The 14,356-nt window shown below is 45.4% G+C and overlaps 1 protein-coding gene across 1 annotated transcript in view; it reads right to left on the bottom strand.

Moving 5' to 3' along the window:
* LOC109297588 (centrosome-associated protein CEP250-like) overlaps positions 1-14,356 on the bottom strand; it is a 91,651-nt gene that overhangs the window by 43,445 nt on the left and 33,850 nt on the right. Inside the window, exons 6-7 of the mRNA XM_019517457.1 lie at positions 7,374-7,454; positions 1,111-1,233 (exon numbers count right to left, since the gene is read on the bottom strand). Of these exons, the coding sequence (XP_019373002.1) occupies positions 1,111-1,233; positions 7,374-7,454 (204 nt within the window). The remainder of the gene's footprint in view (positions 1-1,110; positions 1,234-7,373; positions 7,455-14,356) is intronic.

Below are 14,356 nucleotides of genomic sequence, written 5' to 3'. Positions count from 1 at the left end.
TCAAGCACCTACACTGAACACCTTCAAGGGCAAATTGGATGCTTATCTTGCTGGGATCCTATGACCCCAGCTGACTTTCTGATCTTTGGGCGGGGGCTGGACTCGATGATCTTCCGAGGTCCCTTCCAGCCCTAATGTCTATGAAAACTATGAAATCTTTTTATACCTAGATAGTAATTTTATTGTGTGATAATTACTTTGCACATGGCTCATCTACATTTATTGTGTGATTAAACATGTGATAATTATTTTGCACTTATGGCCAGTCTAAATTTATTGTGGAATTCATCAGCCACTCATGTAACATATGTAATGTAGGGTTACCATATTTCCAGTTCCAAAAAGGAGGACACCTGTCATGTGGGGGGAGAGGGGCATAGGACTGGGGGGGATGGGAGTGATATGTCAGTGCCCTGACCCTGCTCATTCTGTTGCCCTCACTCCCAAGCCAAAGCCCCCTGCCCCACCTAATGCCCCTCACTGAGAAGCCACAGCCCCTCTAGTCCTGCCAGTGACCCTCACCTGAACTGCAGCTCCCTGCTCCCCCCAACCCTGCCCCTGTGAGCACAGGCACTGGCCCTGATGCCACTGGGCCAGCCACATATCTCCCTGCTGCTCCGCCCTCACCCCTTTCCCCCCACATGTTCCCCCACTGAAGGGGCATGTGTCCAGGGCATACTCCTTCCCTGTCCTGCTGCAGCCCTGGACCTCCCCCCGCAACCACTCATACACACACACACACACACACACACAACCCTCGCCCCCCACAGACTTACCTACATCCACCTGCCAGGCTGGTCCCACCTCCTTCCTGGTTACATTCCAACGACATGTGTGTGTGTGTCCTGCCTCCAACTGCCCTGTCCCCAGCCCCAAGAAGCTCCTTGCAAGCCAGGAGCAGAACAAAATCCTGGACATTTGATTGCATTTTAAAAAACCACCCTGACCTGGATTGGAGGATCTAAAAAGAGGACATGTCCGGGAAAACATGTATGATAACCCTATGTAATGTGTACAAGGGGCCTAAGACGCTGTATGCATTTCACAGAAACTCCCAGATGAGGAAGTCTGTAATTTTTATCTCCAGGCTAAATTCTTTAGTTCTGTTACCTTAATCATATCTTGCCAGTCCCCATTCCTCTTGTCTACGAGCTCTTGGTAGGCTTCCAATTGGGCTCTCAGGGTCTTTATTTTGCCACTGTAATGATTCTTCAGAACAATTACAGCCTGTTCCTATACAAAGAGTAATTGAAATCAGGAAAGCTAAGAGAGAAGAAAAAGTTTCATATAAAAATCTTGGTACTCTATTCTTACCCCTCTTTGTCCCCAGTAAGATTTTCTTCATTCCTGTAAGACTTTGTGTAGCAAACTTGTGGAGCAAACACTCCTGGTTAGGTAGTTTCTGTTTCTTTCTCTCTCTCCCCCAACTCCTTTCTCTCTCTTTCTCTCTATCCTTCCACAACCCTTCTCCCACTTGCTGATCAGTTCAGAAGTATATTTGTTTTAAGAATGGATTGCTTCCTTGTAAGAGCAACTTAAGATCAAGTTATCTTAAATACATAGAGTTTGATTAGGAAACTCAAGAGAGAAATTAAATCAAAGACAAGAGTTACAGGATATTACTGTATCTTAGCCTGCACCCAGTTTCACATAAAAAGAATAATAAAATATTCAGATTAGAGTATGTACAAATAATAATTATAATGCTAAAAATATGTCCCATGGCTTTAGGATCTCTTGGCATGATTTGGATGATCATAGTAGTGTAAAGGAATAGAAATGACATTAAAATCAGGGCAAGTTTACTGCTCTGAAGCTGATGTAATGAATGAAAGCAATAGGCTCTTTGTCTCTTTGTCGCCATGTTCAGGTCTGTCTGTCAAAACCAATGAGGTGTGGGGCTGTATTTGCACAGATATTGTAAAGTTTGTGCAGGTGTGGTAATTTGAGTATCAGGGTAAGGTTCTGTTCCCTATCCAGGAGAAAAGCCATTGTATACTACTACACACAATGAACCTTCATAAGTCTAGATTTGCAATCTTCATATCTTTAATTCATTTTCTTTTTACTGTTTACAAAGTCTTTTGAATATGTTGTGTAGGTGCCAAAATTTTTGTTTGTTGGGATAGAATAAAGTGTGTTTGCATGTGAATTGTGACATCCACCTAGGAATGAGCTGCTTTTTTCTCCCTGGACTGGAGACAGCATACAAGGTGTTAGAGGCAGAACAGTGAAGAAGCAGGTAACAAGAATAAGAGGTGAACAACTTGCCATGGTAAGGTGCCGTTGGAGGAAAGCCTGAAGGATAAAGAGCCAAGGAGGGCTGGACACTTCTAAAGGGTACAGCACTGGAAACTCCAGAAGAAGCTATTCCAACATGATAGAAGCATAAAAAGAACGGTAAAAGACCAATGTGGCTGCACAATGAGCTTCTAGAATGCCTCAAGAGGAAAACACATAGACAATGAAAGGATGGGCAAGCCACCAAGGAAATCGCAAGAAATTTCAGGAACAAAAACAGGGAGGTAAAAGTAAAAACTGAGCTACATCTGAAAGAGGAAGTTGAAGACAAGAAGAGGTTTTTAAATATGTTTTCCTGAAAGGAAAGACCAAGGAAATTGTGGGTCCACTATTAAATAATCAAGGAGCACTTGTAACAGAAGATGCAAAGAAGGTGAAGCATCTCAACAACTACTTTTCTTCAGTCTTCACAAAAAGAATGAGTGCAACCAGACAGTTAATAAGGATTTTTAGGTAATGAACAGGACAAGTTGGGGGGTGAGATAATGAAAGAGACACTCTGAATCAGTTTGAATGAATTCAAGTCAGCAGTGTCTGATGAACATCATCCCACAGTACTGAAGGAACTGGCAGTAGGGGATCTCAGAGCCCTTGGCAATAAGATTTAGCAAGTCATGGGAGATGGGTAAGCTGTCAGAGGACTGGAAAAAGGCTGAAATAGTGATTCTCTTCAAAAAGGCAAAAAAATAAAAATAAAAAAAAGCACCTAAGGAAGTATAAAGTGGTAGGCCCAACTTCATACCCTAGTACTTGATGGAACATATGATAAGGAAATCCATTTGCAAGCATCTGTAGGAGGAAAGAGCACCACTTGTTATCAGTGGTGGCACATGACAGAACAAAGAGCAACGGTTTCAAGTTGCAGCAAGGGAAGTTTAGGTTGGATATTAGGAAAAAACTTTCTCACTTGGAGGGTAGTGAAGCGTTGGAGCAGATTACCTAGAGAGTTGGTGGAATCTCTATCCTTGGAGGTTTTTAAGGCCTGGCTTGACAAAGACCTGACTAGAATGTTCTAGCTGGATATTGTCCTGCTTTGAGCAGGGGGTTGGACCAGATGACCTGCTGAGGTCTCTTCCAACCCTAATTTTCTGATTCAATGATAGGCCATTCATGATTAGCCAGTCTGGATCTGTCAAGAACATACTATGCCAAACATATTTTCTCTCCTTCTTCAACAAAGTAAGTATCTCAGTTGATGGAGGGAATTCAATAGATATAGGGCGTGTCTACATATTCATTAATGCATCCTAGTTACCGCACATTAAGTTTAGTACTTGGTTAACTAAGTACAGATTCAATGTTCAGTAACTTGTGCTACTGCACAATAGCACCAGTGCACAAGGTTTTTTTATGTTTACTGTGCAGTAGCCTAATAGCACTGCTCAGTACCGTATTAATACAAGTTTTGACCAGTACACTACTCCACAGTGCTATTAGGCTACTGCACAGTAAGTGTCTCATGTAGATATGCTCATAACGTATCTGAACTTCACTAAGCTTTTAACAAAGTCCAGTGCGACCCTTTCATAACCAAACTGGAGAACTGTGAGCTAGACAAAACTACTATAAGGTGGATAGACAACTGAATCAATAGCTACAAGCAAAGAGTAATTACAAATAGATCCCTGTTTGAATGTCAAGAGGTTTCTAGAGGAGTCCCATAGGGGTCTCGTCCTGGGCCTAGTGCTGTTCATTGTTCTGTTCAAAATTATTAATGATTTAGATGTTAGAATAGAGAGCTTCCTCAGTAAATGTGCATATGGCATGAAACTAGGAAGGAGTGCAAACACACTGGAGGACAGGAGCACAATTCAAATGGATCTTGATGAAGTTCAATGCTGACAAATGCAAGATACTAGGACACATGAATAATAACTAAGAGCACAAATGCAAAATGGATGACAAGTGGCTGACAAGCAGTACTATGGAAAGGGATCTAGGAGTCTCAGTGGATCACAGACTCAGTATGAATCTGTAGTATGATGCAGTTGCAAAAGTGCTAATGCAGTTTTGAGCTGCATCATTAGGTGCAAGATGCAAGAGGTAATGGTGCCTCTTTGCCCATCTAGGTTAGCTCTCATCTAGAGTACTGTATATAGTTTTGGGCTCCACATGTTTTAAAGAGTGTGGAGAAATTAAAGAGAGTACAGGGGCAGGCTGCAAAAATTATAAAAGGCTTGGAAGGCAAACCATATTAGGAAAGATAGAAAAGACAATTGGGAGGTGACATGATAGCAGACTTTCTAGTGAGGCTGTGGGATCTCTTTCACTGGAGATTTTCAGTAAGTCTTTTGATAAGTATTGTTTAGAAATGAAGACTGAGGTGAAAAATACATTGAGTACTTCAGCCTTTCCCGCATCCTCTGTCACCAGGTTGCCTTCACAGTTCAGTAAAAGACCCACACTTCCCTTAATCTTCTTGTTGATGACATACTTTTAGAAACCCTTCATGTCCCTTACTAGCTGCAACTCCAATTGCACTTTGGCCTTCCTGACTTCATCCCTGCATGTCCAAGCAATACTTACATACTTCTCCCTTGTTGTTTGTTCAAGTTTCCATTTCTTAAAAGCTTCCTTTTTGTGATTTAGCTTATTGAAGAGTCTCCTGTTAAGCCAAGCTGGTTTTCTGCCATACTTGCTAGTCTTTCTGTACATCAAGATGGTTTGTTCCTGCACTCTCAGTAAGGCTTCTATAGAGTATAGATCTCCTGAATTCCTCTCCCTCTCAGACGAGACTAGACATTGAGCCATTGACTAGTACCCTCTGAACCCAATGCTCCAGGCAGCATTCTATGCACCTTGCAGTCCAATCATCCAGCCCATGCTTCCTTAGCTTGCTTGTAGGAGACCATATCAAAAGCCTTGCTAAAATCAAGGTATACCACATCTGCTGGTCTTCCTGTATCCACAGATCAAGGCAATCAAGTTGGTCAGGCATGACTTGCCTTTGGTGAATCGATGCTGACTGTTCCTAATCACTTTCTTATCCTCCAAGTGCTTAGAAATAGATTCCTTCAGAATTTGTGGGTGAGTTTTCTAGGGACTGCAATAAGGATGACAGGTCTGTAGTTCCCTTCTTGTCTTTCTTAAAGATCAGCACTGTATTTTCTCTTTTCCAGTCATCCAGGACCTCTCCCAATTGCCAGAATTTTTCAAAGATAATGGCCAGTGCATCTGGCCCCATGAAATTGTACACATTCAGCTTTTCTAAATAGTCCTTAACCTGTCCTTTCACCACAGTTGGCTATTCACCTCTTTCCCAAACAGTGCTGCCAGATGCAGTAGTCTGGGATCTGTCACTAGGTTGCCTCCCCCATTCAGTAAAGGAATCACACTTTCCCTAACCTTCCTCTTGTTGCTGACATACTTGCAGAAACCCTTCTTGTTACCTTTTACATTCCTTGTTAGCTGCAACTCCAATTGCACTTTGACCTTGATTTCATTTTCGAATGCCTAAGCAATATGCTTATTCTCTTCCCCAGTTGTTTGTCTAAGTTTCTATTTCTTGTAAGCTTCCTTTTTGTGTTTTAGCTCACTAAAGAGTTCTCTCCTAAGCAGAGCTGCACTTCTGCCATACTTTCTAATTCTTCTGTGGACTGGGGTGGTTTGTTCCTATACCCTCAGTAAAGTTTCTTTAAAGCATAACCAGCAGTCCTGAACTCCTCTCTCCCTCAGACTGGCCTCCCTGGGAATCCTGCCCATTACTTATCTGAGTGAATCAGAGTCTGTTTTACTAAAGTCCAGGGTCCTTACTCTGCTGCTGTCCATCCTTCCTTTCCTCAGGATCCTGAACTGAGTCACCTCATGGTCACTGTTGCCCAAGTTCCCATGTATTAGTACATTCTCCATTCATGGTCTTCTTCTTTTGCTTCAATGCTACTTTTGTTAACTGGTAGTCTCTTGCTTTGAGGCTACTTCTGATAACTTGCCTTTGCCTTTAGTTTATAGCCCTTGTCCACTCTTTGAAGTGACTCTTTTCTTTTATATATGAACTTCAACAGAAACCATTATTACATCTGACATTTGATTTAAATTGTATCTGTTTCTTTCCAGACATGAGGAAGGGCACTTTAGGCACACACAAAAAAATGCCTGACATCTATTCCAGCCATATAGTTTGTCCAACAGAAGGTATTACCAAACAAAACCCTTGTTGTTTTATCCATGAAGTCAGCCACTAGAGGGAGCTGCCAGCTACAGGGAAAGTCTGAGGGCCTTGTTACAGAGTAATTTTGGCAGCTTCTAGTATTCTTAACACATGGATTGTCCACACATTAACACCTAACTAGACCCCACTCTCCCCAACTGATCCAGATTGCCCCCCCCACACCCCTGCAGCCTCTCTAGCACCTCAGATGCCTGCTCACTGCCCCCCCCCCCAGCCCTGCCCCCCCTGCTAACTTGTGGCTGCCTGTGCTATCTCTTGTGGGGGAGCAGACAGGGAAGGGTTAACCTGCCTACGGGGGCTGTCACTGCTGTTGTTCTCTGGAATGGGTCAGCCCAGAGAAGAGCATCAGTCCAGCAGCAATAGCAGTAGCTAGACAGGCAGGTTAACTTTGCCTACTCCCCTGGGACAGCCAGTGTTGGCAGCCACAACTAAACAGGACAGGTGGGAGACCTGAGGGTAGGAACAGTGACTAAGGGAGCCCCGGGGACTGGAGGCAATCCCAAATGGAGAGAGAGTAGGGATCTTTATATTTCAGTCCTCCCAGCCTTTGCTGGCCTGAATGTGTGAGTGCTCCAAACTCCAGCTAGTGCTAACACTGATCAACATTTGTGTTCACAGTTTAACGTGTAACAAGGCCCTAAAGCAAGAAAATTACTGACAACTAAGGTTAGAAATATGCTGAGTGTTCACTACACTTAACAGTCAAATAAGAACAAAGAAAGTAAATATGGCAAATCAAGGAATGCAATCAGTGATGATAAGAATTAACCACAGGCTTCAGTGTACCAGGGAAGTTAGCTAGTTTATATGTAAATGAGACAGAATTTGGCCCTTGGTGCTCATAGATAGTAAACACAATTAGCAGTATAACTGTATATTTATGCTAATCTTACATGAGAATTACCTGCTTTTCTTTTCTTATGCAGTCCAACTCATTGATTATATTCATGTGTCTGATTTTCATTTGCTGCATGTCTTTTACAATCTGTGAAAGAGGCAAAAGGAAATAATCAACTCAGTGCCCTATTAACTGGCTGCAAATCTAGATGCACTACCAAATGAGAGTAATGTGTATTCTCGTGAATACTAATTAAAGATCTGGTACAGGGAGAGTTTGATCTTACACAAATGCTTACACATAAATAACCACACTCAAGCAAGTAGGAAGACCAATGTCCTTGGTTTTGAAAAAGATTGTTTATAATATTTATTGAAATTATAGGACTGATTCACTCCAAAGTGGTAAATTTCTGTTCTAGGACCTGTACCTCTGGGTCTTCCTTTGTACTGCAGTGATATGAATCAACTCCTCCTTGGGTTCAAATGACCTGACGCCAGGGGTTAAGTGAGGAGTATTAATGCTAATTAGAATTATTGCTATAATTAAAATAACAGTATTAAAATGTTTTGACATCCCTTATGCACCTTTAGTTTTTTTACTTTTACAACTTTGTTTCCATTGCATTTGGGGTAAACATTTTTTTCCACACTATTTTTTTTTCAAATGTGCAACTGGAGAGCAAATCTAAGGCTATGGATAGGTGTTCAGTTTTAGCACTAAGAATTTCTACCCAAATGAGCTCTATAGGCAGAGGGTACTAGAGGGATGCCCCTTGGATCACCATTACCTGTTGATTGGCAGCCTGTTCTCCCCATGCTGTGGGAGGAGGCAGGCTGTCAATAGGCAGTTGGCTGTTGGTTACAGACCTATGAGAATGATCATCTGTCCTGCTAGTCAGCTGATTGGTGGGATAGGTGGTGGTGGGGAGGGGCATTCCCCATGGTGGGAACCCTCTCAGTTCTCTCTATAAGAGGATAGCTTGTGGCAGCTTGGAGAAGTGCACAGAGTGGGAATCCTGGGAAGCTTCCAGCTGCAGGAAAATGCTTTCCCCATCCGTCAGCTGATTGGTAGGCTCACTGCCACAGGAGAATCCACACGCCCACTTCCAGGTCAACCTAAAGGAGTACAGGAGGAGGTACCTGCCCCTTTGACAGCAACTCTTCTGGAACTCTGGGAGGGTTACTCCTATGGGACAATGCTTCCCTACTGACAGTCAGCTGATTGAAGGTCAGTAGGGTGAGTTTTCCAAGGCAGGCTCCTCACAGGGCTCCCTAACATCTTGTCTTTGGGTGACTAGGGGCTATTAGGGATCCAGTGCTAACCATTAGTGAACACTGGGGCATTGAGTGTCCTCCCCATGGCATCCCAGACCCCCTGCCACCATGCTGCTGCAGCCTGAACCCTGGTAGGGATGCCAGAAATGTGCTCCTGGATGCCACCACCAGGGCTGTCCATGCCCTTCTGGGCCTCCAGCCCTGCTGCCTCTGGGCCCACCTGACCAGCCAGGTCTGGTGGCTGCACATCATCCAGGCCACCTGGAACAATAAGCAGTGGCTCAAGTTGCTCCACATGACCCAGGCCACTTTCCAGGACTGCCTCATGCAACTCTGTCCACACCTGGAGTAGCAAGACACTACCACATGGTGGCCCCTGCCCATGGACACCCCACTGGCCATTGCCCTGCCCAAGATGGCCATACCTGCTAGCCTCCGCCATGTTGGCCACCTCTTTGTTGTGGGCAAGGCAACCACCAGGGAGGCCATCCTGGAGGTGTGCAGCACCCTCCAGGATGTGCTGGGGCACACTGTGCTCCACATGCATGAACCCCTGGCAGTAATATTGTGTTCCATGTCCTGAGCTTCCCCCAGTGTATCAGGGCCCTGAATGGGACTTACATCCCCATCACCTGCCTGCCCTGTAGCAACCACCACTACTACAGCCAGAGGGGCTTCTACTCTATCGTGCTCCAGGCCTCTGTCAACCACTGCAGCACTTTCATGAATGTGAGTGCTGGTGGGGTGGGCAGAGCCCATGACAGCCACTTCTTCTGCAACTCTTCCCTTTCAGCCCTTGTTAAGAGTGGGGAATTCATGCCAGGCATGCTGGACCTCCAGCTGGGTATGGTGGTGGTCTCATCTCTTCTAACCCCACCTACCCACTTCTCCCCTGGCTCATGTGGTCTTACATTTGCCAGCTGAACCCCCACCAGGTCCAATTCAACTGGTACCTGGGCTGGAACCATGCCCTGGTAGAGTTCACCTTCGGCCACCTCAATGGACACTGGTGCACCTTCATCACCTCTTTCAAGCTCACCAAGGCCAACATCCCCTGGGTCTTTGCTGTAGCCTGAATGTTGCATAATATCTGCAAGGCCCAAGGAGAGCTGTTTCATGAGGCCTATGTGGAGAAGGTGCAGCAGGAGGAGGATGCCTGGCACCAGGAGCACCAGCTTCAGTGGCAGCCACAGAGGCAGGCCCCTCCCACCAGGAACCCAGGTGAGCTGCACACCTGCCAATGGAGGCCAGGGTGCAATAGGTGCTGGCTGATCACATCCTCCTGCATCCCCTGCTGTAGCCCACCTGGACAGCCATTAAGACCCCTGCTCCACCATGCATCCCCAGCACCACAGTCATGATGGACATTTCTTAGAAAAGCAGTTTATTCCCCTACACAGAAAAAGACCCCCACATCCCCCTTCCTCCCTAACAACAAAACCCATCTCCTCTTCCCCCTACTTTTCAGAGATGCCATATCCCTCCTTCTCCCCAAAGATGGGGCAGGCTGAAGGGCCCTCCAGCGGTGATGCATCACCATAGGTGCCAGGCTGTAGTGGAGGTTCAGATAGACTGCCCATGCTCAAGTAAATGGCATGGTTCAGGCCAGGGTCTTGAGGCATGAGGATGTCACCCAGCTGATGCATAAAGAGCATGGACTTGTGGATAGCTCCTGACTGGTGGTTGTGGGTGGTGACTGTGACCCACTGTGTCCACAAGGCCTTGACCTTTATGCAGCACTGTCATGTTGACCAGTTATGCCCAGTGGCCTGATAGCCCTTCATAAATATGCATGTTGGAGAGCCTGTTCTGCACAAACTGGGTGAAGTCCTCCACCTCATCCCACAACACAATGAGGTCACAGTCTCCCCCTGGAATGGGCTGGTGCCCAACAAGACAGCATATGGCATTGGAGAGGATGCTAGTTTGGCTCCTTTGATGGCTCACTGGGTCTCTGCATGACAGTCCTTGTGCTGGTGCCTGCAGTACCTAACACAGGGGCATATCACAGACAGGCAGGCATGCAGTGATGGTGTTCTGGGCACCAATGGCAGGGTCCAGACAGGCTGCTTCAGGTGGTCTGGGACTAGCTGGAGTGGGATCTGGTGGCCAGAAGCTGGGTGTAGGGGTCCCAGGGTGCTGCCATGCCTAGTAGGTGCCTGCAGCACCCAGCACATCATGATGGTGCAGGTCTGGCCAGGGATCAGTGCCGGGGCTTGGGTAGGCTTCTGCAGGGATACACAGTGGCCCATGGTTGACTGGAAGTGGCCCAGGACCCCAACATCCTTGCAAGCTATTAAAGGGCCAGGGGCTGGGGCAAGCAAAGAGGCACACCAGCCCTGGGGCTGAAAGTTCTCCAAGCCTTGAATGGTGGAGCTGGGGGTGGCCTCTAGTGGTGGGGCTAACCAGGAGCAATTTTGCTCCTAGTCAGTATCTATGTGTGCATTACTGTGCAGTAACTAATTATGAGTAAAAATTGCTACAAGTAGCAAATGGAAAAAGAGTAAAGACAATATTTGTGAAGAAAATACCAGTAGCAAATCTACTCATGAGTACAGCAAGTTACTGCACAGTAAGCATCTGCAAATTTAGGCATGCTTAAAGAGAAGAGAGGAGTATTGTAATAGCAGTTACTTGGAGTAAATGAGAAAAGTGAGTGAATAGTGGTAGATAACTTTTTGGGGCCCTGCTTAGTAGTGCATGTTATTGGACCTTGGTAAGTGCAGAAAATCACCCTAGCCTGTTCTGAGAGATTGCAAATTTTCTTTTATCTTGAGCCCATTGTAAACAAATATGAAATTCCTCAGAATAGATTTGGGCTCAAAGTTCACCTCAAGCATTTGTCAGGACTAAGCAGTAGCAGATATATAGCAAAATATGAAGTGAGCTTTTTTGCTGCAAAATAATGAGTGGTTTAAGCCTGGAATTGCATCAGAATCCTCAGTTGCTCATGCTTACTCACCACACAAACATTTTGTTACCATGTCAATAAGAACAGTCACAAAAGGAAATTTCCACTGATGCTCTCCCATTTCAGTCCTTCTTGCCTAGTTTTTTTTTTCCCCTTTTGACTCCAGATCTCTTAAGAATCATGTCAAATGTCACATCATACTTGATGTATGTGGAAATCTAGCGAGCAAACTGTTAATAATGAGCAGGACTGACAGAAATCATATGTTCTAAAGATTTGGAGTCTTCTTAAATATTGTCTTCACTCAATTTCTCCATTTAGTCTCACTAGAATGGAAATTCTAGAGAAATAGTGAGCTGTTTCAGAAAATGAAGGTCTGGTTCAGTCCCAGACAAACACTCAAATTAGAATGGAATGGTTCTGAGGATTACAATGATTTGGATGATTCTTAGTTTTACTTGTCTCTATGGCCCTGTGACTAGAAATAAAGACTTCTAGACCAACCATTAAATAATATGGAAAATAGAAATAATGGCAGTATTGAGAAAAGATCAATATTTAAGTGTTATTACCGGTCCAATAATGAATGACAGGCAGATCTCTAGTTATTCAGCGTTTGAATTAAATTCAGATCTCTTTTGAGCTAATTCACATAGTAGTGTTGTAATGTTGTTGCAGCTATGATAGTGCAGGGAATATGCAATTCTACATTTGGAGGCATGTCAGATAACTAGGGACCTATTCAAATGATGACTGCATGGATTTCATGGAAATCATGAAATTGAGTTGTCTCCATGAAATCTATGGGAGAAAAACACCTTACTAAAAATGAAATGCAGTTAGAGCCAGCAGTTCTCCCAGCCATACAGCATTCCCGGGGGAAGGGTGAAAGGAGGCTGTTGGCATGAAGGCCAGCAGGCAAAATGGCTTCCCCCCCCCATCACCCTCACAACTGATTGGCAGAGAGGGCTGCCACTCATGTGGCCCAACCTCTATCCACCAATCAGTGGTGAGGAGTGGGGACATATGGTAGATGGCCCGCTTCATCAATCAGGGCACCAGGGCCTCTTAGCCAATCAGAGGCATGGGGGGTGACCATAATAAGCCCTCAAGAATGACGGTCAGCTGGCTTCATGATCTTCCCATGAAATTGTTCAGCTTCCTTCTGTACCCCTACAGATAATATTTCAGGCACAAAAAACCCTTCCTCAAGTCTAACAGTCTTTGTCAAAAGTTGGTCTAACCATCAAAGCAGGACCACCCTAAACTAAGATCAACAGGGAATGGGCGGACAATCACCAGTGCAAGCCCAGGAAGTGACAACCACAGAATCAGCAGGTCAGGTAACACAAAGGAACTTACTCCAACCCTAGCCCAAGAATGGGACTCCTGTAAGAACATAAGGAAGCCCAAAGTTTCCAATGGCAGGCTTAGCTGCCTCTACACAAATGCCAGGAGCATGAGGAACAAACAGGAGGAACTGGCCTTTCTGCTAAGTGAAAATAGATATGATCTCATAGGAATAATGGAGACCTGGTGGAACTTCACCTGTGGCTGGACCACACATATGGACGACTATACCTTGTACAGAAGGGGCTGTATTGCAAGGAAGGGCAGGGGTGTAGCTCTCTATCTGAAGGAGCAGTACACTTCCGTACAAGCAGAGATTGGCACCCAAAGAGGTAGACTCAAGACCTTCTGAGTTACAAAACAGGGAGAACACGGTGAAGGGAATATAATTGTAGGAGTCTATTAGAGACCACCTAACCCGGGAGGAAGAGCTTGACCACAAATTCTCTAGGGAACTGGAAGAGGTTGCATGCTCTTGGTGCATGGTCATCATGGGAGAGTTCAACCATCCTGACATCTCATGGGAAGAGCATTCAACCAAATCTGATCAATTGTGAAACTTCCTCACTTACATTGATGAGCTCTGACTCAAGAAGTCTACAGGCCAAAAAGAGGCAAGGCGCTGATGGATCTGGTTCTGGCCAAAGGGGATGATTTAGTGAGTGACCTGAGGATCGAAGGGAAGCTACATGACAGTGATCATGAGTGGATCACTTTATCCATCGCAGAGCTAGCAAATCAGTCAGCAATGCAGAAATCCTAGACTTTAGGAAAGCTGACTTTCACAAGCTCAAGTGGTTGGTTGTTGAGGCCCTGAGAGATCATGATGACAGGAAGGGGAGTCCATGATGAGTGGTCTCTTCTTAAGAACACGATCCTAAAAGTACAAGGGAAGTCCATCCAGCTCATAGGAAAGGTAGCAAAAGGGCTGGGAGATGTCCTTGGCTCAATAGGGAACGCATGGACCTCCTGAATCTGAAAAAAGAAGTTCATAAGGGATGGAAGTCAGGAAATGCCACAAGGAGGATTATGCAGCACTACCCTGGACATGCTGCTCAACCTGGTACTGGCTACTGGGGATGACCTAATTGGTGGCCTAGTGATCGATGGGAAGCTGGGTGACAGCAACCACGATCTGATCACCTTCACCATCCACCACAAAGCTGGCAAGCCAGTCAGAAACACTGAAGTCCTTGACTTCAGGAAAGCCAACTTTGACAAGCTCAGAAAGCTTGTCAGTGAGGCCCTAACGGACCACAACCGCAGGGGGAGGGGAATTCAGGAAGAGTGGTTGCTCCTCAAGGGAGCGATCCTCAATGCACAAACTAATTCTATTCCATTTCAGAGGAAAGGCAGCAAGAGGGCACAGCAGCCCCTCTGGCTCTCCAGAGATCTAGCAGACCTCCTGAGGCTAAACACAAAGGCCTACAAAGGATGGAGGATGGGATTCACCTCCAAGGAGGAACATTCTGCACTGGTTCAGTCCTGCAGGGAGCAAACCAGGAAAGCCA

The sequence above is a fragment of the Gavialis gangeticus genome, unplaced genomic scaffold (genome assembly GCF_001723915.1).
Source record: "Gavialis gangeticus isolate Ggan-Ray unplaced genomic scaffold, GavGan_comp1, whole genome shotgun sequence".
NCBI lineage: Eukaryota > Metazoa > Chordata > Crocodylia > Gavialidae > Gavialis > Gavialis gangeticus.
Note: the sequence above shows the minus strand (reverse complement) of the source record. Positions and strands in the feature narration are given on the sequence as shown.